Consider the following 26861-nt stretch of genomic DNA (forward strand, 5'->3'; position numbering starts at 1 on the left):
TACAATCATATAAACATTGATTTTAACACAAAGGTACAAAATCTTTCACCAAAAATTTAAAACAAAAGTAACACTTTAAGTATTTTTTAGGATTTGCCTCTGGTCAAGAATATTCTCATGGAAGCTATTATGGTGGCCCTGCAAATTACCTGTGCCTTCCAAATAATCCTGAACTCAGTAACAGAACGGGCCCTGGAAGAAGTTTATTGTATGGCACAGAATATGAATACGGAGATATCTTTAAGAAGGGTGCCGGGAATGAGGATGTCCCATGTGCCCTTTGCCGAAGTCAAAATACGTCGACATCAGTGATGATCCCAGGTAGACAGACATGTTACAGTGGATGGAAAATGGAATATCACGGTTTATTGGCCTCTAATGCTTTTGATTACAAAGCTTCATCTTATATTTGTGTTGACAGCGACCCAGAGTATGTACAAGGCGGTGAGAGGAACAACAATGAAAACTTGATTTATCCAACAACTGCAAAATGTGGTTCATTACCTTGTCCTCCATATGGTGACAATCTTTTGATCAACTGTGTTGTTTGTTCTAAATAAAAATTCAGCAGAATTTACTTATTATACTTTTCTTATTTCAACAACATCATGCATTTCCTGTCAGACGAAATTTTTATATAAAATTTAACGGAAATCAACTACCAACACAACCTCGAAATATTCTTGGTAATTCAAACATTCATACATGCTATGACAGTATCTAGACCATTGTCTGATGTTGTCCTACTGCTTTTTTTTGACATTTTTTATGTCAAAATGCTTATATCATTTATTTATAACTGCATATGCCGCTGACATAATTTATCTAATGGTTTAGCTTAATACAAGATTATAAAAGTTGCAAACAAGAATGGAGTAGGTAGTGCCATTTTACATCAAAGTCGGTATTCACTGAATCCCTTATAGCAATACATTTGTCCTATGATTACAAACAGCATGTGCAAAAGATCTACGTTGTATCATTTTATACATTCTACTTCTTGGATATTACACATAGACAAGACAAGACAAGACAAATACTTTATTTAAGTCTCACCACTTGTTACATATAAAATATAAAGCTTTTTAGAACACAAATTAACAAGAGCCACTCTATAAAGAGTTATAAGAGACTATTAAACATTTTTTCTTAAATTATAATACAAATACAACTTAAGGGAGCTCGCTTCTCAGTTTCAAAGTAATTAACTTTTCAAAACACTAGTTTATATTGATAAGGAATTAATAAAGGAATCCAAAAAGCAAAAAAAATATATAGGTCACCGTGCTTGTTCGAGATATGAGCCATTGACATTTTGGCGGGAAAATATTCTCTCTTGACTTTTCATAGCTTTATCATTGACAAGTTAAAGTTCTCAAAGACTGTTAAAAAGTAATTAAAATTTTATAAGACTTTCACAGATGGCTTATCATTATACATGTTAAAGAATTTCAAAAAGAAAAATGGGGGTCACCGGGCAAATTTTTTCAAGGCATTTAAATGGATAAAACCAGAGGATTCCGAAAATCTGACCAAAAACTCCAAAACATGACAAGCCAGCTTCCTTAAGTCAACTATCATGAATATAAAATACATTTTCGCTTTATTCAGATTTCATAAAATTGAGAATGGAAATGGGGAATGTGTCAAAGAGACAACAACCCGACCAAAATAAAAAAAACACAACAGCAGAAGGTCACCAACAGGTCTTCAATGTTTTCATAGCAGATTTCGGCAGTATAAAATACCATAATTTCATTTGTTAAAAGAAATATATTTTTGTTATTATCAGACATATGTAAAAAAAATCTCATCAACAATACTAGCATGGTTAAAAATATCATTACGAATATCTGAATATACAGGACAGTTTAACAAAACATGTTTAACAGTTAAAACATAATCCATTTTCAATATCAATATTTTCATAACGACCAGTTTCAATTCTTATGGGTGCTACACCACATCTTAAGTTTGGCTAAAGCACTCCTGTATTTAATTTATTTACTCTATCATCATTCATTTTATTAAAACGTGTCCAGTTCCTAAAAACACTAGATAAATATTATAGTATTAATGTATAAACTTTTTCATATTGTCACCTTTAATCTCATAGAAAGAGATAATAAAGTCATATCATACGAAAAAGACATACGAGACTGTAATCCCGTAGGATTAATAGTCCTAGGTGCAGAGTCAGAGTCATAAAATAGTACATAAATATTTATTGCTTTCTATTCCATATCCATATATGTTCACCACTTCCAGTACATTCCGAAAGTGTATTTGTTGTTGTAATAAACTGTCAAACACTACCCAGAATCTTTATGTTGAATTTGAAGGTCCTAAAATTGATAAATTAGAATTATTTTCATAACAGTGTGGACAAGACCATTTTTTGGCGCGCTCAGTTTATCAATTGACTGGGTCAGATTAGTTGAACCATGGAAGTAATATTTAGAAGGAATAACAACGTCGTCACTTCAAAGGTTTCATCTGCGTTACCGCCCATCTTTCAATAACTTGTTAATTGGTTCAATATCTGGCATGGAAGTTGATTCTCCGCATGTGATCGATCAAATCACTGACACTTATCGGTCATTTTCGTGTTCACGGAGAACTACGAACAGACAAGTTTTTGTCGTTTATACGAGCGAAGTAACCCGAATAGTTTATTCGTTACATTCCGTTGATGTACGCTGCCGAAAGAGTCGTTCGTTCAATTTTTATTTAAGTCCAATTTTTGCCTATTTTTGGTTAGTTTGATCATAATAGTTTAAACCGACAGCTATCACATAGAAAATTGGAGAACAAGATTGTGTCATTTCAATTTTAATATTTACAGACAGTTAAGAAAACATTTCCGTAAGTTAAGAAGATGATTGTAAAAAAAATACGTTTGAACCCCCTTTATTTAATACGAAAAATCTAAATCCTTCGTGTATTTAAAGTCAATTAAAATATTCACAATTCTAAACGGTTCTATCCTTCAATTTAAGGTCTTGATACATAAACTAATTTGTGTAAAAATGAATTTACCGTAAGACAGATAGATTCAAGCCCATTTCGTCGGTTTGTTATAATTTTTGCTGTATAGCTTATTATATTAATACAAGCATTCCACAATAATATATATTTACGAAAATATTATCCCCATTTTAGTTGTCCAGTTTCAATAATGCAATCAATGACATTTATGACATATATATAAATTTGAAATACTTGAAAGTAAATATTCTTTTATTCAATCTCGATTAACTTCGCACATTTCAACAGTAAAAAAATCTATGCCTACATTTGCCTACACTATTTTGTTAAACATCATGTGAAACCTGATCGATTCAACGGTATTTATCTGTTTAACTCGGGATCCGCTTTTAACCGGAAAATACTTTTAGAACAGTTTAAAACAAAAGGTAAAAAGCAAAAAATATGCTAAAATAAATACAATTTTTTATGTTAAACTGCTGTAGTTTGAACAATTCTCGTCCGTTTTTCAAGTTTTTTACATCATACGACTTCATCTGAAGGCAGAGGTTTTATATGATACAGCGCCACCTTCTTATTAATAAACCTCGGATTTCACACAGGTACTTTAAAATTACCGGACTCGATAAAAACACGTGACTGATAAGAAATTCCAGATGCCATTTTACAACCGCGGTAACGCAGATAGTAACCAAAGGGGTCTTACCGCTGAGACTATAATTGGATGAAATCGTATGACTTTAGTACAGAGCTCAGCATGCTATAAATACATGCTAATTAGTCGTTGTTATTCCTTCTAAATATTACTTCCATGGTTGAACAGTCGCCCACTTTTCATATTGTATGTGTGATAGACATTTAAACTGTGGGGTCGCCAAAGGTTCTCAACGACTAAATCATATACTACTAATAACTAGCAGAAAACTATGTGTATTGATTTTAATGTTGAATGCTAAATATATTTTTTTCTCGTGCACCTGCATGTACTTTACTCTATTATTCTATTTAAATCCCCACTGGAAGTTCTCTGACAGCCTCTGAAGGAGCGTTAAATCACTGTTATCGATAGCCGATGACATAGACAATAACTGTTTAGTGTCTTTAAATATCAGCTGTATATGAACGAGACTATAAAACAAGGTGTGTATACGAGCTTTTAACGAGCTACTACATCTGCTTCGAGCCGAGTACAAATACAGCTGATATTTAAAAACAGTAAACAGTTATTGTCTTTATCCTGCAATAAATTCTGTATATTGTTTGTGTTTTGAAAGACACAAAAACTAACATATTTAGCATTCATTTTCGATTTGTAATCACTTGAGGCCGCGTAGTAATATCAAAATCACACATTTATACGCTGTTTTACAAAATTGTTAAAATCTAAACTTTTGGTTATTCATTGGACAGCAAAATGCTTCTGCTTCATAAATTTGGGCTGATTTTGACAACACAATACACATATATTGGGTACTAGCATCATTAAGTCATGCTAAATTACCGAAATCATCTAGCATTTTGGTTTATTTTTAGACGGTTTTCGTGTAAAACGAAAGTGGTCGCATTCGTGTTCATTCTTAATATTGAAATGTAAGTTGAATTATATGATAATACATAACATATACAAAGGTTGAGGATGAACACGAGTGCGACTACTTCCATTTTTGTCAAAACCATCTGAAAAAATTACATTTTCCGGCATATTTGGTAGATTTTTCATATTTTAGTTTTTTATGACTAAATCAGTTAAAATCTTTCACATTAACTAATTGATACAAATTAAATACACTTAAGTGTTCAAAGAGTGGTCAAAATCTTTCTTCAGATGAACATGAAATTTGAGACCAAAATCTGTCCTTACCGGACCTACTCCTTTGAAACAGAAGTGTACGAGTTGTCCTACGCTTCAGACTTGACATTCACTAAACATGCATGCTGAAATTGAAATGGTTGATTTTGTAACACAATCATACACATTCAAGTTTTGAAATCGACAATTGTCATCGTCATTGCAATGCAACTGGAATACACATTCTGAGATCACACCTGTTCAAACATCACTCAGTCCGGAAGTGGGCGGAGCTTTAAAGCGATATCTGTATAGTATGCGATATCTGTTGGGCTGTATCTGTAAAGTAGGACACCCAATTGCAGGATAAAAACAAGTTAAAGGTAAATTATTCAGTATCATTACCAACAAAAGAATTGCGGTTGTCCACGCTGTTATGAAATTGATTCCAATATATATTTCAGAGTCTTTCTTAAGACAGAACGTATTTGTTCAACTTTCCACCATCACACAATTTTGCAAATAATGATAATTGTCGCAATCGTTATTACCTACATATATTTACAACGGAGACTACCATTACTAATATGTATAAGAAGTCTAGTAACTTTCATTCGTATTCCTTATTTTGGTTCACACACTTGGTAAAATAACTGAACAATTAGTTGTCAGCGGTTATACGAATGGATTTAATGCGTTTTAAAATAGGGATCATGGTATGAAAGGAAGAAAAATAGGCAATATATATGTGGCCTAGTTGTTTGTGTATTATTTATATTTATTTATTAGAAGTCAGTTGTTAGACCATGGCATTAAACCACGACAAAAATATGGGTGAAAACACTGTAAAAACATTTCAACAATTTAACCAACACACAAGTATACAACCTCTGCGTGGAAGGTCTTAACATCGGTACATGGTCATTTTCAAGCTCAAACTTATTGCTTACTATGGTCGTAGGTTTTTTCCACGACCACTAGTATGTGAATATTTATATGTGATTACTTGAAAGACGCGATTTAATATCTGGTATCATAAACACGGATTTTTATTAAAACAAAATTTCAATCAGATATCGTCTCACTTATTAACAAGAAATACAGGTAAAGTAATCTGGTTCATCACCAAGAAAGGCATACATGCATTTTAAGTGCAATATCAACTGTTTTCCTTGATATCTTTCTACTCAAATTGAAGAACATTTTAAATAGTTTTTCTGAGATCTTGGTTTACCTGTAGATATTCTTATTGCAAAATTTTATTGAAACTACATTCCTCCTTTCCAACGCCATCCTTTCCTTTTGGTAGTCAAACAGTCAACTCCATGTCATATTTTTTTTTATCCGTTGACCATTCCCAAAACTAAATGTAACACATCTTTATTTATGTTGAAAGTTACTGAAAAAATACGTTCGAAGTACAATAAGTCAACAAAAAGGATTTTTTTTTAAATACAATCGCTCCAGGTATTTTTATTATGCAATACCAATGACAAATGCACGAACCGTTTGTAGGTAAGATCAAATGTAGTAAACCGGTGTTCAAAAGTCATAAATCAATTTAAAGGAAACAAATCCGGGTTACAAACATTAACCGTCTGAAATTTGAATAAATAAGGGATTCATGTTTTTACGAAATATGTTCAACACCACGATATATTTAAGGAAAGCAAACATTTGTAGTTTGCATCTGTATTACAAAGTATAAACAGACAAATATGCATAATTCTTTTATTATTTGTTATCGCACCGCTGGTAAAATATCACGTTGTGAATGGTTTAACGCCGTCACGTGGTGACCCCTATGAGACCATAGGGTGGTCATGACGCGTTAATGGTGACGTCATCTATTAAAAATAAAATTAACGGTAACAATTTTCTTGCACCATATGCGCATTTCGACTATTAATGTTGTTGTGTTTCCTTATCTATTTTTCAACAAAACGCATCAGAAAAGTGCAGCGTGCGATAAATTCGTTATACATTTAACTACGGATCTGTAGGGGGTCAGTAGCGAACCATATAACTTATATTGTTGGCTTTGTACTAGCTGTCAGTAACTGCAAGTACTCATAAAGCTGTACTTGCTGTCTTATGTGTAGTGAGTATATATAATAAGCTGTCACGTCCGGTCGGTGAGATGTTACATAATTTCCGGATTTGTTTCGAAATGATGATTAAAATAGTATACAATAGTTTTCAAAAGTACCAGGATTATAATTTTATACGCCAGACGCGCGTTTCGTCTAAATAAGACGCATCAGTGACGCTCAGATCAAAATAGTTAAAAAGCCAAAACATATACAAATTTGAGAAGCATTGAGGACCCAAAATTCCAAAAAGTTGTGCCAAATACGCTAAGGTAATCTACTCCTGGGGTAAGAAAATCCTTAGTTTTTCGAAAAATTCAAAGTTTTGTAAACAGAAAATTTATAAAAATGACCATATAATTGATATTCATGTCAACACCGAAGTGCTGACTACTGGGTTGGTGATACCCTCGGGGACGAAACGTCCACCAGCAGTGGCATCGACCCAGTGGTGTAAATAGTTATCAAAAGTACCAGGATTATAATTTTATACGTCAGACGCGCGTTTCGTCTACATAAGACTCATACAACTGATTCTTGTAGGTTTTTTTCTGTTTTGTGTTTTACTTTTACATCACTGCTCCTGGTTTGGGGGCAGGTTTTTGCGCCAGAAAAGTAAAAAACTTCACCAGATTATATGTGTCTGTTGAAAGTCGGCATCCCAGTCTCTTGCGGATTGTTGCCTATTTCATATACTAGTAAAGTAAGAAAACTGATTTGAAAAGTTTGAAATCTTATATAGACTATTAAGGGGGGAATATTAGATTGTAAAGAATTTAATTAAGCGATGAAGGTGCCTGTAATATTTATGTTACTGACTATTAAGTAGTATCATAATCTCCAAATTCGTCTATCCCTCTCATGGACAACTCTTTGTAAGTACAGATACTTTGATAAAATCAATATAAATGTATTTAACGAGTTCAATCTGTTACAGGTCAATATTCATTTTTTTCGAATTACGAATATATGAATTTGCTTACTTTTAAACAATAAATATCAATATATAAAAATGAAAATGCGTTTAGGTATTGTCATGAAGAAAAATAAATATTTGCTTTGGAAACTTTTCCTTGTATGGCTAATTGTGCTAGCATTTTTACAAACTGTATGGTATGTAGAACGCAAGAAATATCACATCGAACAATTAGACATAAATATAAAGAGGACTAGAAACGTTTCAGTATTAGGAAAACATCAAGACCATCGTAAAAGAAAAACAATAAACCATGTCCCCAAGGAGATGATACGGCCATATGGACCAGGTATGAATTATGTGCATCTTTTTTTGTTGTTGTTGGCTAAACAAAGGATAGATTTCACAGAATACGTCATGTATATGGACGTTTGACGTAATGTGTAGTTGTAAGTTACAGTTACTAATCTGTTATGTGATGAATGTTTACAAAGTTTTGACTGCGGGATCACATAGTCTCATTCGTCTATTATGTCTGTTTGGGTTACTCACCTGATATTTTTTAATGAAACAATAAACAAATACCATACAAGTTGGAGGTTAATCTAGATATAAAATCAGGTTGAGTTCAACATTTTGTTATAGGAAAAGTATACATCAAGTCACATATATGGCAGTTGTTTGTCATGTGTTCTGTCGATTAATAGCATTTGATTGTGTCAGATTTAGTTTTATGGACTTCCGTTCACTGAATTAACCTTGCAGATTCTAATTTTTGTTTAACATATTTTCATTGAGACACTTGCATGAAATGATGACATTCGAGATAATTTATAAGTCTTTCTTACTGCATTTTTGTATTGAATGATGAAATGAATATTTTTGGATCCTTAAAAGCGATTATAAGGTCGAAGAGATTACATTTTGTATATTCATTGCCTTAACGGCCGGGTTTATCATAACTGTTCATTGACCGGGTTGCATGTCTATTAACTTCCAACCAAGTTGTCGTGTTTTTTTTAAATATTTAAATTTCCTAAAATGAATTGTTATGGTGTTTTGGTTTAGCTGTTCATTTATTTAAATGAAAGAGAAGTTGAAAGTTAGAAGTTGAAACGCGCGTCAGGAGCAAATACCAAATTTCAATCCTGGTATAAATGTTGAGTTTAATTACAACCACTGGGTCAATGCCACTGCTGGTATATTTTTTATTCTCAGAGGGTATCACCAGCCCATTAGCCAGTATTTTTGTGTTGACATGAGTTATCATTGATACGGTCATAATATTAAATTAACTGTTAACATTTCTCTGATTTTTTTCATACTAAATAGGCTTTTCTACCTCAGAAATAGATTACCTTAGCTGTATTTGGTAAACAATCTAGGGTTTTGTTTGGTCCTCAATGCTCTTTTTTTTTCGTTCTTTATTTTTTCGTTTTAACTCTTCTTTTTTTATTAGCGCGATACTAATGAGTCTTTTTGTAGACTAAACACGCGTTTGGCGCAAATAGAAATTTTAATCTTGTTACCTACAATGTTTTATTGATGTTGGTTGTTTAAGTAACTACTTTGATACAAAGTCCAATATGTCACCTATTGTATAATTTAGCCCATGTGTTTACCTTCAAAAGTCTTTCCACTTTTTCATTGTTTCTCTGCAACAAAACATATTAAATCAGTCAAATATATTGATATAATATATAATAGCCCAATTGTAAACTTCATAAAGAAATGTACAGACCAGTGAAAGAAGAATATTAAATACTTAGTGCAAGTTATACTTTTAACTATAAGCATAAAAATTAAAAAAAAATATGAGTTGTTTGGCAGAATGACGCTTGGTACCGTTAATTTTATTACTACCCCTGGGTCGATGCCTCTGCTGGTGGACTATTAGTCCCCGAGGGTATCACCAGCCCAGTAACCAGTACTTTGGTACTGGCATAAAAATACGGATTTTTGTGTTATTAAATATTGCTGTTACAAAATGATAGAAATTATTATAAATTAAGGAATGTATCTCCCTCATGCAAAGCTCTGGTTTCTTTCACGGATTTGGCTATACTTTTTGGACTTTTTGGATTATAGCTCTTCATTCTTTATATAAGCTTTGGATTTCAAATCTTTTGGCCACGAGCATCACCGAAGAGACATGTTTTGTCGAAATGAGCATCTGGTGCAAGAAAATTGGTACCGTTAATTTTATTACAACATCAAAACAGACTGGCTAAGGTAAGCATAGCGTCTAGAATTACAGAGACGTGTCACCACTGTGCGAAAATGCATGCATCTAAGTTTGTGTGCTAGATAAAAGAACGTATGAATCTTCTTGTTATGCTCGATTCAAGTATCAATCAAACGAAACTTTTGCTCTAATCAACAGTCTGCTAAAATAGTTTGTACCTAAAGACTTTTAAATTACTTAAAACAGTTTTAAAGGTTTTAAATTTTAGTATGCTTTCAATCCAAATCGGTCAGTACAATTCATTACACCAAAAGCCAGTTATAGTCTGAAATGGCCTATATCTGTACTCGACTGTAGTGATTTTAATTCTACCAGTCAGCATTTTGTCTAAATTTTACTCGATATTAATCGACCCCAATCTTAACCCTACTCGACTTTACTGATTTTTACTTTACCCTTATCTTTGCCATTGAAAATAGTCCGAACTATTACGCGATAAGTTTGAAACAGTCTTAATTAATTCTCCACCTGTACTTGAACTAAATTTTTTTTCAGTCTGAACCATACTTGACCAAATGACATCTACTTTTTTTAACTGTTTAAATAACTTTTTTTTTATTATTGACGTGACAACAGGTACAATAAAGTAAAGATATATTAAAAACAGATTTTTACATCCTTACATGTTTTTCTTATTTATCAAATTGAGGTAGTTTTGTCTAATTCTGAGTCCTGTTAAAACATCACCTGTATTGGGGGTAATAACACCTTATTATGGTATTTTTGTATGACATGGGTTTTAATTCACCTAGATTCTTAAATAAAAAGTACTAATGTCAACAACTGGTTTTAGAATATATGGGTTTATTTAACAGTAGTATACCGCTGTTCAAAACTCATATATCCATGGTTCAAAAAATGAAATCGGGGTAACACCGAGGGAAACGCATTAAATATAAGAGGAGAACAACGACATAACACTAAAATATAACACCCCCAGAAACGGACCGAGTATCAGACAAAATCTCACGAGAATATTTTTTTCGAGGTAAATGCCGCGATTTTTGTGCTTTGTAAAGAATATAACCATAAAATAGTGGATGTGAAATTCCTCAACGTATAAAATGTCTTCATGTTGATTTATATTTACAAGTGATGCCCTTGTACCAATTATAAAATCTAATAAATGTTTTGACAAGTGGTTGATATTAAAATACCTGGTATAAAAAAACCACCAGGAATACAGATATTTCTTTAGTTGAAATCGAATACGTTAAACTTGTTACATACACGAGCGAATCGAACAAGTTGAGTTATATAACACCATAAGGTGCAGACAAGGGAACGTCACCGTCTACAAATGAATAATTAATAATAGGAAATGAAAAATCATCAAGGAAAGGGCAGTCTTCATTGTTAATATTAGCTTTATTTAAAGTTAGTTCGGCAGGATAAATCTCTTTAATGTACATATTGAAGGCTTCATTATTGTGAGCTAATATATCGTCTTAATATAAATATTTGATTCAGATGTTGTTTCGATAGGTCTTTCCTGATTTTAGTTTTACATTGTAACTCATAACAATACAGAATCACGGTCCTCAATAAGTGGTGTACAGTTATTCCCCATGGTACTCCGTTTACCTGACGATATACGAAATCTCCATAGCGAACAAAAATTGTATCTAGTAAAAATTCAAGGGGAGTCATAGTTATAAAGCAGGTTTAATGAAATAGTTCATATGTTTGTTGTTACTAAAAAATTACCTTAAAAGGTGTGAACATGTAAATTCGCATTCCGGCTTTTAAATGTCCATTTAGTCAGTTGTGTGATTTTTTTTCTTAATAAGATTATGAGGAAAAGTGGTATATTAGTCAGAAAAAAATCAAAATTGTGAACAGATTCGAAATGATAAGCATGCAATTTATCGAGAACTTCCAACGAATTTTTGACACTCCAAAAGTAAGTAATTTCACTATTTTCAAAGGCCTTATTTGAATAATTTGTTACCAGGTTTATTAATGTACCACATGTACTAGTACATAGAATAGATAGTTTAGTAGTTTAACAATGGCTTGAAGACGAAAAAAATCTATAATTGTAAGGGGTTTTGTGCAGCTTCGGAAACCAGTACATATTTGGAACTTTAATTGTATTCGGTGCTGCTTGTATGCTGCTTAAATGCGTAAAGAATGTTGATTAATAATGGTTTTTCATTTAATTTGGTTACACTTTAATTACCTCTTGAACAGCAACATAGATTGACCATTGACATGTGAACATTCAAATCATATGTTTCCTGTATTGTTTCAGGTGAGATGGGTCATGGAGTAAGAATAAATTTGACATTGTTATCACCAAAGGATAAAAAGATATACGAAGAAGGTGTAAAGAAACAGCGCATGAATATATACGTATCTGATCTGGTCTCTGTGCACAGAACTTTAGACCCAAATATGGTTGATCCCAGGTAATTAGGTGTTTAAAATTAATAAATTCTTGAGCTAAATAATCGATGTCTTGTGATATATGTCTCTAAATAACCGCATTTAATTTAAATTCAGTTTTGAGATTTAGAGATCTAGTCACAAAAAGAGACGAATCAATTGTAGAATTCTATTAACAGTTAAACTTAAATAGTTCCAAGAAGACTTTCAGTTTAGTCTCATATTTTGTACCGTTTATGACATGCATAACTCCATGAAAGTAAACACGTATTGTGAAAGTACAACAATTTCATGAAAAATAAGATGTGGTATGATTGACAATGAGACAACCCCCACAAGAGACAATGAATAACTTCTAACAAAAAAGTCACTGATTGAAGCTCTTGTTTCCTTAAAATATGATAACAGCTTAAGCTTTTGAATTAGTAAATAAGAAAAATAACAAGGAAAACATTAAAACCTACTGGAAAAAAAACACAGAGGTTGGCTTATTTTACGACAAATGTTTAATTATTTTTGTCAGGTGTAAAAGTATAATGTATAACGAGAACTTGGATCCATGTACAGTGATAATACCATTCCGAGATGAAGCTTGGAGTTTACTGATTAGAACACTGCATAGTGTTTTAGATAGAACCCCTCATTCAATTTTGGAAGAGATTGTGCTAGTGGATGACGGATCAACAGAAGGTACATAGATTATCACATTTGATGACAACTGCAGCTTGTACACACATTCACCATCTTTTCAAATTGAAAGGAACAATAGTACGCCTTTCTTATATTAAATCAAAAATAAAATCAAATCAAGACGATTAAATGGAAAGGGACAATTATAACCCCATGTTACACATTATCCTATTATATTTTCGATTGCTTGTAGTATATACATTGTTTGAATTGCACAGCAATAACAACAAGAATGTGTCCATAGTACACGGATGCCCCACTCGAACTATCATTTTCTGTGTTTAGTGGACCGTGCAATTGGGGTAAAAAGTCTAGGGCATCATAAATGAACTATGTTTTTTCTACAGTATCAACATAAAAGTATTGCATAGATTTTGAACAATTCGAATGCCAGTATCACCCATCTTTACAATATGTTTAAGATATAAAAATGAATCTGTATCTGTGATGAGGATTTAGTTATTGAGATTGTACATCATACAAAACACTTTGATATCTATCATTTTTGGAGTTGACAGCACACAATGACGTATAACAAATATCTCTTCAATTGAAATTCTGCATTATATGATTTTCTTAGTTGACATATTTTGGTTAATGTTTAAAGTAGAATTGTGAATATTTTCACAGTTTCTAAAATATAAAAGAATGCATTTAACCCGTATTATTGTATGAATTAATATAATTTTATTTTACAGATGATTTGAAATACAAGCTTGATTTATATGTGTCATACCTTCCTAAAGTAAGAATAATGCGTTTGCAAAAAAGCCTAGGGAAAATGGCTGCATGCCAGAAAGCAGTTGACTTAGTCAAAACAACACATTTTGCCCTTTTGGACTCTCATTCTGAAGTATACGACGGTAAGAACAAATGGAATACTTCTATTTTCTTGAAGATCCAAAGTTATCAATGAAATATTTTGTAATGGATATGAGAAGATGCCAGTGAGACAACTCTCAATCCAAGTCATAATCTGTAAAAGTTAACTATTATAGGTCACAATACGGCCTTCATCACGGAGCTATGGCCCACACGAAGCTATAGAGGGACACAAAATGACTATTGTAAAACCATTCAAACAGGAAAACCAACTGTCTAATTTATTAAACACAAGAAACTAGAAACACTTAAGAAGCACAGCAACAAACGACAACCAATGAACAATAGGTTCCTGACTTTTGATGGGTACAAAGAAATGCAGTGGGCTTAAATAGCAAATACATGGATGTGGGTTTGAAGGACAATTTTAGGCTAACTTAATCGGACAATACCGATTCTTAGTGTTTAACTATCTTATAAGTTACATTTCAAAATTGATAACTAATTGTGGTAATTTTGCTATGTTTAGGATTTGCTGTCATTTTCAATCTAGCGAAATAGTGAAGAATGTATTTTGTATTTTGTTGAAACTTATTGGTATATTTTTTATGTGACTGTTTTGTTCTTCAAATTGATACTTTTCCTAATTCAGTTATAAATGACAGTGGAGAAACTGGCAATGATCATTCGCCTTTTAAATTAGAAACGCACATCCTTTTGTACAAAATAAATGTATCATGATAAACAGAATGCAAATTGTTTCTGTCATCGGTTCTCTTTTGAAATTCTTTTAAACTCAATTCAAACATAAGATCTGTCATCCTACACGGATCATGACGTTGTTGTGGAAAATAAGTACAGCTACGGGCGACGGCATGCTTTCTGCATCAGATGATTTTGATCTTGCTTTCAGTATCTGCGATCATACATTGATGCGGTATTGTGATGTACTGTTTCACTTGTAGCGAGATCTGTTATCTCATATGCCAGTATCAAAGCTGAAACACGTTATTTTTTTAATGTTATCAATAAAACGTTTCACATTGTCTTCTATGTGTTTTATTAATACGATACTGCGGAGTCGAAAGACGAAGAAGCGCGCGTATTCCTGATGTTTCAAATTATAAGCCACTGCCTTGCAATTTTAGTGAGATTTTGTTATTTTTGTTATAAAGAAAACAGAAAAACTAGTTTAACTTTACCATATGTTTATATTTTTTCCCAATGCTCAGAACCAGAGCAGTAATTGTTTGTATATATATTGTTATGCTAAATTGTGTCCCATGTTTATATTTTCTGATGAATTTATTGACATATGTTTTGAACTCATAGCATAACAATTGAGCGGTTGCCATAATTGAATAGCAAACGTTACTTGTTTTACAGTGGAATCATTTATCCTTTGGGAAGCTATTTTCGTGGATTGAGGAAAAACTTGCATGTTCGTGGATTGTGGTACTCTTTGTTCTCCCAATGTCTGTATGAAAGCCTATAAAAGGATAATTCGTTGATAATTCGAATTTGGTGTTTGTCTGTACCCACAAAACCCGAGAAAATTGGTATCCAAAAAATAATATTGATACCACAGTATCGAAATCCGTATTCATAATTAGGTTTTGTAAACCAACCCAATGAACATTTCAAATTTACAACGAAAAAAATAGTTAAATGTAGATAGTCAAAGTTATCAATGGTATGCCGTTGTTTAAAAAGTTTAAATTGATTTTTCAAGTTACAGTTTATCTTTATTTTTGCATGTTATATTGTCGACATTTGATTTAACGACTTGTGTAAAAATCTTAAAATACATATAAAACTGTCTATTCATATTTTAAAGGCTGGCTACAACCGTTACTCCAAAGATTGACAGAAAATCCAAAATTATTTGTCACACCCATGGTTGGTAATATCTATTCAAGCACGTTAAAGTACTTCTATCATTATCCAAAGGACTTATACGAGGACTTTAAGGGCATGACGTTCGATTTCTTTTTATATCAACAATGGTCACCGTTTAAGAAAGAATATATTAAAACATTGAAACCAACAGAACCTATAAGGTATGTAGCGTAACTGTTTAAAAGAGGGACGGAAGATACCAAAGGGATAGTCAAACTCATAAATCTAAAGCTAACTGACAACGCCATGGCTAAAAATGAAAAAGACAAACAGAAAAACAATAGTACACATGACACAACATAGAAAACTAAAGAATAAACAACACGAACCCCTCCAAAAACTAGGGGTGATCTCAGGTGCTCCGGAAGGGTAAGCAGATCCTGCTCCACATGTGGCACCCGTCGTGTTGCTTATGTGATTACAAATCCAGTAAATAGTCTAATTCGGTAGGTCACATTCATGAAAGGGAAGGGGATTGTAGTTACGATGTAAGGAACATATCCGATATCATTTGTGAAATGTTTATTCCATAACGGTCAACCAACTCGTGATGGCGTCCGTAAAATTTACGAAGGGATGATTTCAACTTTACCATTTGGAACTATTGGTTTAATAGCTTCCTTGTAAGCAGCAACCCTCTATCAAGAAAATCATGATAGGAAATGCAAGCAAAATTTAAGCTGATACTAAAAAATAAAATCACAAAATACTGAACGACGAGAAAATTTTAAAATGGAAAGTCAAACACATCAACTGAATGGGTAACAACTGTCATATTTCTGACTTAGTTCATGCATTTTCTAATGTTGAAAAGGGTGCATTAAACCTGGTTTTATAGCTACACAGATGTTAAATCATACATTATGTTTATTTCACTGTTAAACATAAAATATTAACGTACAAATGCAGGGATTCTAAGAAATATAAACTCTGTAACTGCAAAAAATAGATTCGATATTTTGCGACTTGTGACTTTGTTTTCTGAATAAATATAAGAAGATGTGGTATGATTGTCAATGAGACTATTTATTATTATAGACAAAAGGACATACAACCTTTCGTTATTTGGAGCTAAAATATACATTTCTGAAATATTGTACAACAAAATATGAAGTCGGCAAATTTATTAATCTAGTAAATTTCAGACAAGTATATGAGATCGAATATTGGAAATGTTTTTACTTTTGATGTACATTTTACACATTAGAATAACAACCAGGAATAATCGTCTCTGATTTATGGGATCATAGGAGAGAGAAAAAGATACCACCACAACAAGTAAGGGATTGATAAAGGGATGAACGTGGTTTTCTTTTTACAAACACATTTAAAAAGAGAAAGCAAGGTTTTACTATTTCACTATGAAAATATACACCACTTTGACCACGTTTACACTTGTTGATATTTTCCAATAGACTTTACACGCGAGGTTAGATGGTAAAGTCAAATACGTTTTTCCAATAGACATGACACACTAGTCTCGATATTTAAAATTGAATACAAATTGTTTTACGCGTAATACTCATGTTGACGGTTGCATGTTGTGGAGCAGAAACTGCTTCTCCTTTCGGGGAACGAAGTTACCCCTGGTTTTTCGTTGTGTTAGTATTATGTTTCATTTAAAGGGTTATGTTTCATGGACTGTTCAATGTCGTATTGTCATTTTTTTTTTAATGACAAAGTATTGCTGGTTTTTTTTATAAATCCATTAAGAAAATATAAATCCATTAAGAAAATATAAATCATTTAAAAAAATATAAATCAAAACCAAAACTAAAAAAGTCGCGAGACAGGTTTCGTCGACAGGATAAGCGTCTCTCTCTATGCACCACCATAAAAATCTGCAATCGGGCAGGAAAACATGTTACGATACTGAAAAGGCCACAATCAGTAAACTTAAACATAAGATTATTTTTCTAGAAACAAAAGTTTAAGACCAGGAACACAAGTCGATTATGTGTTGTAACACACACATTTCTTATCATGCAACTAAATCATGATGATGATCGTGAATCTTGATCAATCTTATGTAGTGTCGATTCCAGTCGGTCTTCCTCTTCATCCTGTGTTGACAGATTTTGTACATGAAGCACATCCCTATAAATGAAGTCCACATAGTGTACACATGCACAAGTGTTACAATATAATTGAGATATAACGATGATTGAAGTTATGCTACTGTTGAATAATGGAAAGTTGACAGTAAAATAGTTGATAACATCATATTTGTCAGAGGTTATAGTTTAAAATCGTCCAATTGTGTCAATATCCAAGACAATTGACCAAAATATAAAGCCGACCCTCTATGTTTGATCTCAACATACCAAGAATGGCAAGATCTTCATTCATGTCCAATATGATTGATATGATTATAATATTTTCGATACTCTTTATATAAGTTTATAATTGGGTTTTGAGTCATGCTGATTAAAAAATTAGGTTGATTTCCTTTTAAACGGAGTTTTGAGTGAAATAATAAATATTAGTTTGAAGTGAGATAATGAACAATTTGATTTGAGATTCTGGAACTTTTGGAAGGAGAATATAGAACATGAGACTAGTAATGTAGTTTTTTTTTTTGCTTTAAATATATCATCTAACCTTTTTTTGACAGAATTCCTGGACATCAGGGAAACGCATTTGCAGTAAACACAAATTTCTTCATGCAATTAGGAGGGTTCGACCCAGGAATGAAAGTTTGGGGAGCAATACAGATGGAACTCATGTTTAAGGTAAATCGGTGCAATGGTTTAATTTTACGAATCATTAGTATTTTCTTATTGATATTTTATGGATTCCAAGTTTGCTCTGATTCTTGTTGACATTTTTTTTCAAAAATATATCTTGTGGAGTATTTATAAAAGGCTTTTTTTAAACCCAAATAAAATTGAGAATGGAAATGGGAAACGTGTCAAAGAGACAACAACTCGACCGTAGAGCAGACAACAGAAGGTCACCAACATTTTTGTATGATATCACCATCATGCTTCTATTTCCCTTTAGCTTTTGTGCATCAATATGACTGAAGGATACTACAGATAGAAAAGATATATGGTGTACTATTGTCTTCACCTTGAAATTCAATATAACACCGATTATGGATATAGTTTAAACATGTATTTTGACTTCAGTTAAACTGTTTAGGAAAAGCAATCACTGGTTTTGTTTTTTTCATATTTAAATCAATGCAAGGCATCGTATATTTTTCTCGTTTTACATAAGTGTACTTTCGATCAATCATCTTCCAGTAATTCTATTATCACAAACCTATAATAAATCAGGCTTCGATTGATAGATAAGTCGTGATGAAAAGGAAACTAATAAGAGCAAATGTTATATGATATCTTTGTTATTTGGATGACCTTAGAGAATATGAGAGAATAAACAAGTTAAGGTCATCCTGTAGTTGTAATTGACAGGCAAGCAACTACTAAGTCTCGCTTCAATCATACAGGGTTTTCAAATATTTGGCTAAGATCGTTCAATGGGATAATCCAGGTTTTTATTTACTAGTATATCTACACCACATATGTTATAATGATAAAGAACTGGATATTCAATGTCTCGTATGTATAAGAAATATCAGAGATATAATCCAAAAATAGCATTTTAACCCTTTGTTATATTTTTCGTCATGTCGGCTATCTTGGTAGGCAGGCGGAGACATCGGACACATGTTTTAAAATAGATACCCTAGTGATGATTATAGTCTAGTTTGTTTAATTTTTCGAAGTAGTATCAGATATGAAGATGTTTTTAAACGTTACCGGACGACGGACGACGGACGACTGACGCAAAGTAATGAGAAAAGATCACTTGGCCCTTTCGGTCAGTTGAGTTTTAAATGTTTTGTTTGATTATTGTTTATATTTCATTTATGTTTTTGAAAAGGAAATTTGACTTTTTTAAAACTCTGTATATTTATATTACTATTGTCATTTATCAGTATGTAATGTGTGGTGGTGATATGGAATCTCTTCCCTGTTCACATGTTGGACATGTCTACAGGAGTTCAATGAAATGGAACAAAGAGATACATGAATTTAAGACTTCAAACCAGTACAGAGTAGCAGAAGTATGGATGGATGAATATAAGCATCTGTTATTTGAAAGAGATGGTAACTATACTGTAAGTGTGACAAAAAAAGAGCTTATGGGCTTTGCTCATTGTTGAAGGCCGTACGGTGACATTTAGTTTTTAATGTCTGTGTCATTTTGGTCTTTTGTAAGTAGTTGTCTCATTGGCAATCACACCTCATCTTCTTTTGCATATTAATTAATTACAATGAATATAAACTCATCATAGATACAAGGATTGATATTTTATATTTACGCCAGACGCGCGTTTCGTTTTCAAAAGACTCATCAGTGACGCTCGAATCGAACTTCACTTGCAGTTTTACCTTAAGTCCTACTTTATGTTAAATAACTGTCCATATATTCTTTAGCATTTTTAATGGAAAATAATTCAAAATATTAATCGTGTTATTTCGGATTTCCTGACACATTTCAAAAAAATCTAAAGTATCAATAACATGTGTTACACAGACGAAAAATATATCTACTAATATAAATGGATTCAAACGTATATCTGAATATTTGTTAATATCCCCTTTACTGTGAGTTTGGTTAAGGTCACTTAGACAAAAGAGTAATGAAAACGTATATGTGCTCCCTATCTTTAAACAGAGCCGATTTTTTTTTAACATCACGTCTTTCGAAAGTTATAACGATCTTGTTGATGTCAGTATGAGAGCATTTTGTGCTTGAATCAGAGCGGTTTAAGCAGCTTTATACATACTGGCTCATGATTGGAATAATTAAGGAGGAGAGGAGTTAAAAAAAATTGATCAATAATCTGAATGTTACCAATTCTAAATCTCCAGTAGTATGTTATCAAGTTCATATATACGTATGCTATTAACATATACATTTACTTACAGTTTCAAACTGGAGATGTTTCCGAGAGGAAAAAGATAAGAGAACGGAATAATTGCAAATCGTTTAAATATTTTCTTGATCATATACAAGAAATAGTACATCTTTACATACCAGATAATCTTAAGGCATCTGGTGCAGTGAGTATTTTATTCTAATACAAATGACTGATATGGCATTTTTGAGAATACAAATAAAACTAACTTCTTGTATTACACATCTTATGATAAAGGTATGGTTTGCTTGAAGATGACAATAGATGATAACTATTTTTCTCGTATGTCCGCAGTTTCCTTTTTGTCCTTTATGAATACCAGTTTTATTTATATTCAAACAATGTGTCTGCTTGTTTTGTTCACACATCGTTGACAATGTAATGGAATTTGATGCGACTTTCATACAAGTAAAGAGGTTTAGCTAGCGTTAAAACCAGGTTTAATCCACCGTTTTCCACATAAGAAAATGCTTGTACCAAGTCTTGAATATGACAGGTGTTATCCATTCGTTTGATGTGTTTGAGCTATTGATTTTGCCATTTGATTTGGGACTTTCCTTTTTGAATTTTCCTCGGAGTTCAGTTTTTTTGTGTTTTTACTTTTTAATTCTTTTATAAGATATGAGATGTACTTATTTTTCTTGTCTCCGATTTAAAAATTATTGATATTCTAAAATTAAAATGCAAAGATTATTGATATCGAATTAAACGCTTTATTCCTCATGATATCAACGCATAACTATTCTCTTATATTCTTATATATGCTTATATTTGTGATTTTGAATTTTGATTTTTATACCCTGTATACCGCATTGCCTCGCATTCTCATTAAGAAAAAAATCACCTACCTAATTAAATGGGCATTTAAAAAGTGAAAATGTGAATATATATGTTCAAACTCTTTTAGGTAATTTTTTAGTAGCAATAAACAAAAAAACTATGTCAATTGGACATGCTTTGATACTATATACGCCCTTGAATTTTTACTAGATACCATTTTTGTTCGCTTCGGAGGTTCCGTATATCGTCAGGTTATCGGAATTCCCATGGGACTAACTGTGCACCCCTTATTGCGGACCTGTTTTTGTATTGCTATGAGTTACAATTTACGACAAAAATCAGCAAAGACCCATCGAAACAACATCTCGTAAACAAATTTAATAATACTTTTAGATATTTGGATGATATTTTGGCTCTCAATAATGACGACTTCAGTATGTATACTAAAGAAATTTTTCCTGTTTAACTTACTTTAAATAAAGCTAATACTAACAATGACCACTGCCCTTTCCTCGATCTTGCTATCTACATCACTAACGGAAAGCTTAATACTAAAATTAATGATAAAAGAGATGATTTTTCATTTCCTATTGTTACCATCTTACGGTGTTTATATATCTCAACTTGTACGATTCGCTCGTGTATGTAACAATGTTTTAGAGTTTAACGAGAGAAATTTATGTATTACTGAAAAATTATTACACCAGGGTTTTCGATATCACAAACTAGTCAAAATATTTACTAAATTTTATCATCGGTATAAGGACATCATTCGTAAATATAGCTCAACATGCAGACTTCTTATACGTTCAGGTATTTCACATCCAATTTTTTATGGAAATATTCTTTATAAAGCACAAAAATGTCAGTATTCACCTCAGAAACCAACAAAACCTTTAAATAGACTAATCAAGAAGGGATATAGTTACGATACTGTTGTCAGGTCATTAAAGATGGCTTATTTTGGCGTTAATATTGATTCACTTATAGGGTCTTTGCATCAAAACACATTTATTCAAAAAGCAGTTGTTGGCATGACACGGGTTATGTTCTTTTCATATATGTTATGATGGTATGATACTAAACCCCTAACGGGAAGAATTGTGCCTGATATTCATGTGAAGAAATCATAATCTTTCAATCAGTTTAACTGAAGTTTGGAGCTGGCATGTCAGTTAACTGCTAGTAGTCTGTTGTTATTTATGTATTATTGTCATTTTATTTATTTTCTTTGGTTACATCTTCTGAAATCAGACTCGGACTTCTCTTGAATTGAATTTTTAAATGTGCGTATTGTTATGCATTTACTTTTCTACATTGGCTAGAGGTATAGGGGGAGAGTTGAGATCTCATAAACATGTTTAACCCCGCCGCATTTTTGCGCCTGTCCCAAGTCAGGAGCCTCTGGCCTTTGTTAGTCTTGTATTTTTCAATTTTAGTTTCTTGTGTACAATTTGGAAATTAGTATGGCGTTCATTATCACTGAACTAGTATATATTTGTTTGCCAGCTGAAGGACGCATCCGGGTGCGGGAATTTCTCGCTACATTGAAGACCTGTTGGTGACCTTCTGCTGTTGTTTTTATATGGTCGGGTTGTTGTCTCTTTGACACATTCCCCATTTCCATTCTCAATTTTATCTTGCTTGCCAATACAGATCATTTAATGGCAATTTGTTAGTCTTTCCGTTTATTTGTTCGTCTTTCCGTTCAACTGTTGTATCCGTCACTTATTGTATAACACTATCTGCTTATAATAAACCACATTTTTTTTTTTTATTTGACAACGTCATGGTAAAAAACGAACGACCACAAATAGGCAAACAAGTTCACAAAACACTGCATAGAAAGATAAAGATTGGGATTATTTTGGGTGGTCCGGCATTGTAAGCACATTCTGCTGTATGTGTGGCACCCGTCGTGTTACTCATGTTAGGTTCATATTCGGCGATATCACATAACATTTTCATTAAATAAAATATGTTATACAATGCAGATACTACAGATTGTACAATACTTCATTATCCTTTATCACAATGAAGAGATCAATTGAAAATAGGATTTCCACCTCAGGAATTTAGTAAAACATGTATTTCATGCCCAGCTTTTTCGAGTTAATAAGATAATGAGCATATTTTTTATATCTTTTTAAGACTCAATATAATTATCAAAATAAAGGTAACTTTATGCAAAGGTTGAGTTAAAATACATATATAAGCAAGGGATCAATGTAGTTGTTAAATTTGATAGATGCTTTTTGTTCTTCTTTGTTAAATATTTGTTTGTTTTTTTTTGTTCTAATTGAGATTGTGACACAGTGATGACTGCTGTACCCATATTTTAACAATTGTACATTTTAAGGATGTCTACTTGTCATGTTTTGGATTTTTTTTTTGCAGATTTTTGAAATCATCTGGTGTTATCCATTTGAATTCTTAACAAATTTTCACCATGAACCACCATTTTTCTTTTTATAAATCTTTTATATGTATAATCATAAGCCATTTGTAAAAGTCTTATAAAATTTTATTTATTTTTTAATAGTATTTGAGAACCTTAACTAGTCAATGATAAAGCTATGAAAAATAAAGAGAGAACATTTTCCCGCCAAACTGTCAATGGATATATCTCGAAAACACGCACATTGACCACAATTTGTTTTAGCTTTTTTTATCCCTCAATTTATTCCCTATCAATACATACTAGTTTTTTGAAAAATTATTTATTTTGAAACTGAGCAGCGAACATTCTTAAGTATGTTCTTCACTCATTGTTGTAAATATAATGGAATTTGATGATACTGTCATCCAAGTGAGAGGTTTAGCGCTATAAAACCAGTTTCGATTCACCATTTTCTACATTTGAAAATGCCTGTACCAAGTCAGGAATATAACAGTTGTTGTCCATTCGTTTGATATGTTTTATCATTTGATTTTGCCATTTGATAAGGTACTTTCCGTTTTGAATTTACCTCGGAGTTCAGTATTTTTGTTAATTTACTTTTTTTTTACTATAATATTGTTTATTGTTTACAACCAATACGTTCAGTAATTTTGAGTGATGTACATTTATTCAAACATTTGTAACAAGAATAAAATATTGTCGGTTTTTTTTTTTATAAATGTTAGGGGTTAAATTATGACTTGTATGGAGAATTGTCTCATTACTCATACTACATCTTCCTAAATCTATTATATCAAAGAGCAGTGGTCGAAAAGAAATGGTTTATTCAACTAGCATTTATGAATAAGTATAAGAGTTAAAAATTTATTTGAAGGAATGAACATTCCTTTAAATTCAAAAAGGTCTTTATCCAATATTAACATTGTAGATTATAAGACCTGGACAGAAAACCTGCTTGAGTATTTATAGAAAAATTGTCCTCGATAAATGTTACTGGAGAGGAAAAGATCAGGTAAGGCTACGGTTAAGAATGTTAATAACCAAGTAATATTATTATAAATATTGCCTCCTATAGAGTTATGAAGATATGATTGGTTAAAGGACTACACGTGGTGACTTTATATATTTGGTATAGGGTGTCCTAAAATATGTTCGTTAGAACTTCAAGATCATCTAAAATATGGGGTATTAATGAGTTACCGACATATAAAACTTAGTAATTGGGAGACGTTTGTGAAAGATAAGCATGAGTGTTTATATTTTCACAAAACTTATGAGCATTATGATTAGTTTTTCTCAAAAAAATAAAAGGACAGATGTTTATTTTGCAAATGTGATAAGCTATGAAAGTTCTTAATTTTTTGGGGTCTTTGAATGTAAATCAGTTTATTTGAAACAGCATGGGAGATATAAAAATTAGTAGAACACTTAAAAATTCTTAACAATCAACGATGACATACTTAAAATAAACTCTATCACATTTTTGGGATGCTCATTTTCGTAGATTTCGTAAGTATACGTTACCACGAATTTAAATGTTTAACTGAGTACAAATTTTCCATAGGCTTATATGCAGAATTATGTATAAACTTGAAATCAAATATTCAAGATAATACAATTGTTTCTTCATCTGCGAAAGTCGGTACTAAAGAACAGAAATGAATCCTTAGTATTACTTTTATTTTTCTAAGTTATTCAAAATAAAAGTATATACATATAGTATACAGTATTTTTTATCACCCATCTGGGTTCGGGTTTGTCTAGCTGCGTTTAAGACCATTCGGCGGTCTGTGCTGGTTTGGTCAGGTTGTTGTCTCTAAGACACATTAACTGTTTCAAGTGTATATTCTACTTGTATATCTAAAACTTCAATGCAACGTTTTAGTTCTGGGAATGGTCAGCGGATAAAGAAATACGACATGGAGTTGACTGTTTGGTACCAAAAGGAAAGGATGGCGTTGGAAAGGAGAACTGTAATTTCAATACAGTTGTGCAATGGGAATATCGACAGGTAGATCAAGCTTTTTAATAAATAATTTAAACTTATTCAATATATTTGATCGGAGAGATACCAATAAATACAGCAGGTCTTGCAGTGAGAACGAATGTATGCATTTTATGGTGATAAAATCAATGTATATACTTATAAAAAAGAAGATATGGTATGATTGCCAAGAAGACAACTATCCACAAAAGACCAAAGTGACACAGACATTAACAACTATATGCCACCGTACTTCTTTGTCTATTATAGAAGACACTACATGATAAAATTGTCTTTTGAGGACTGACGGTGTTATAATCGCGCCTTTGAAGACATTTCGTTTACATATAAACACAAAGTTTTGAAGAAAAAAGCATTATATTACAGCAATTTCATCTCATCTCTATGTCATTCTTTGTTTGTGAAATATAAGTAAAAAGAGAAGATGAATGTACTTATATGAGACATATAACCAAAATATAAATAACCAAAGAACTTATATATTGGAAACACTAATAAGCAACTAATATAACTGTTTTACCTGTTTTCATTAAAAAATAATCTCAAGAGGAACCCCTGATGCGAAGTAAAATAAGAAAATAATAACTGGAAGGTAATAGACTACAAGATTCATTAGAAATTGTAGTCTCAGATGTTAATAATATTGAGCAGTAACGAACGTGAAAATAATCAGTATATGCATAGTTCAAATGTGTAATAATGGAAAGCATCACATAACAGAACTATTGCTTTCTGGTTGAGGTTAAACGAATAAAGTTAACTTTTATTGATATTTTTATTTATCAATTTTAGGACAATCAGATACAGCATAAAGATTCTGGGTTGTGTTTGACAGTTTATAACAACAAAAAGTTAAAACTTGCTCAATGTACCGGAAGTGGAGAACAGATTTGGATATGGAATAGAAAGAAATAA

General features: G+C 32.0%; 1 protein-coding gene across 1 annotated transcript; it reads left to right on the forward strand.

The window, feature by feature from the left end:
- Positions 1-350: 350 nt before the first annotated feature.
- LOC134727670 (polypeptide N-acetylgalactosaminyltransferase 5-like) lies at positions 351-26861 on the forward strand. Its single transcript, XM_063592086.1, has 11 exons — positions 351-444; positions 12283-12439; positions 12940-13106; positions 13805-13969; positions 15766-15988; positions 18442-18559; positions 19774-19956; positions 20771-20905; positions 24870-24953; positions 25827-25952; positions 26739-26861. The coding sequence occupies exons 1-11, from the start codon at positions 351-353 to the stop codon at positions 26859-26861; spliced, it is 1575 nt and encodes a 524-aa protein (XP_063448156.1).

Source organism: Mytilus trossulus, chromosome 1, assembly GCF_036588685.1.
Source record: "Mytilus trossulus isolate FHL-02 chromosome 1, PNRI_Mtr1.1.1.hap1, whole genome shotgun sequence".
Classification (NCBI taxonomy): Eukaryota; Metazoa; Mollusca; class Bivalvia; order Mytilida; family Mytilidae; genus Mytilus; species Mytilus trossulus.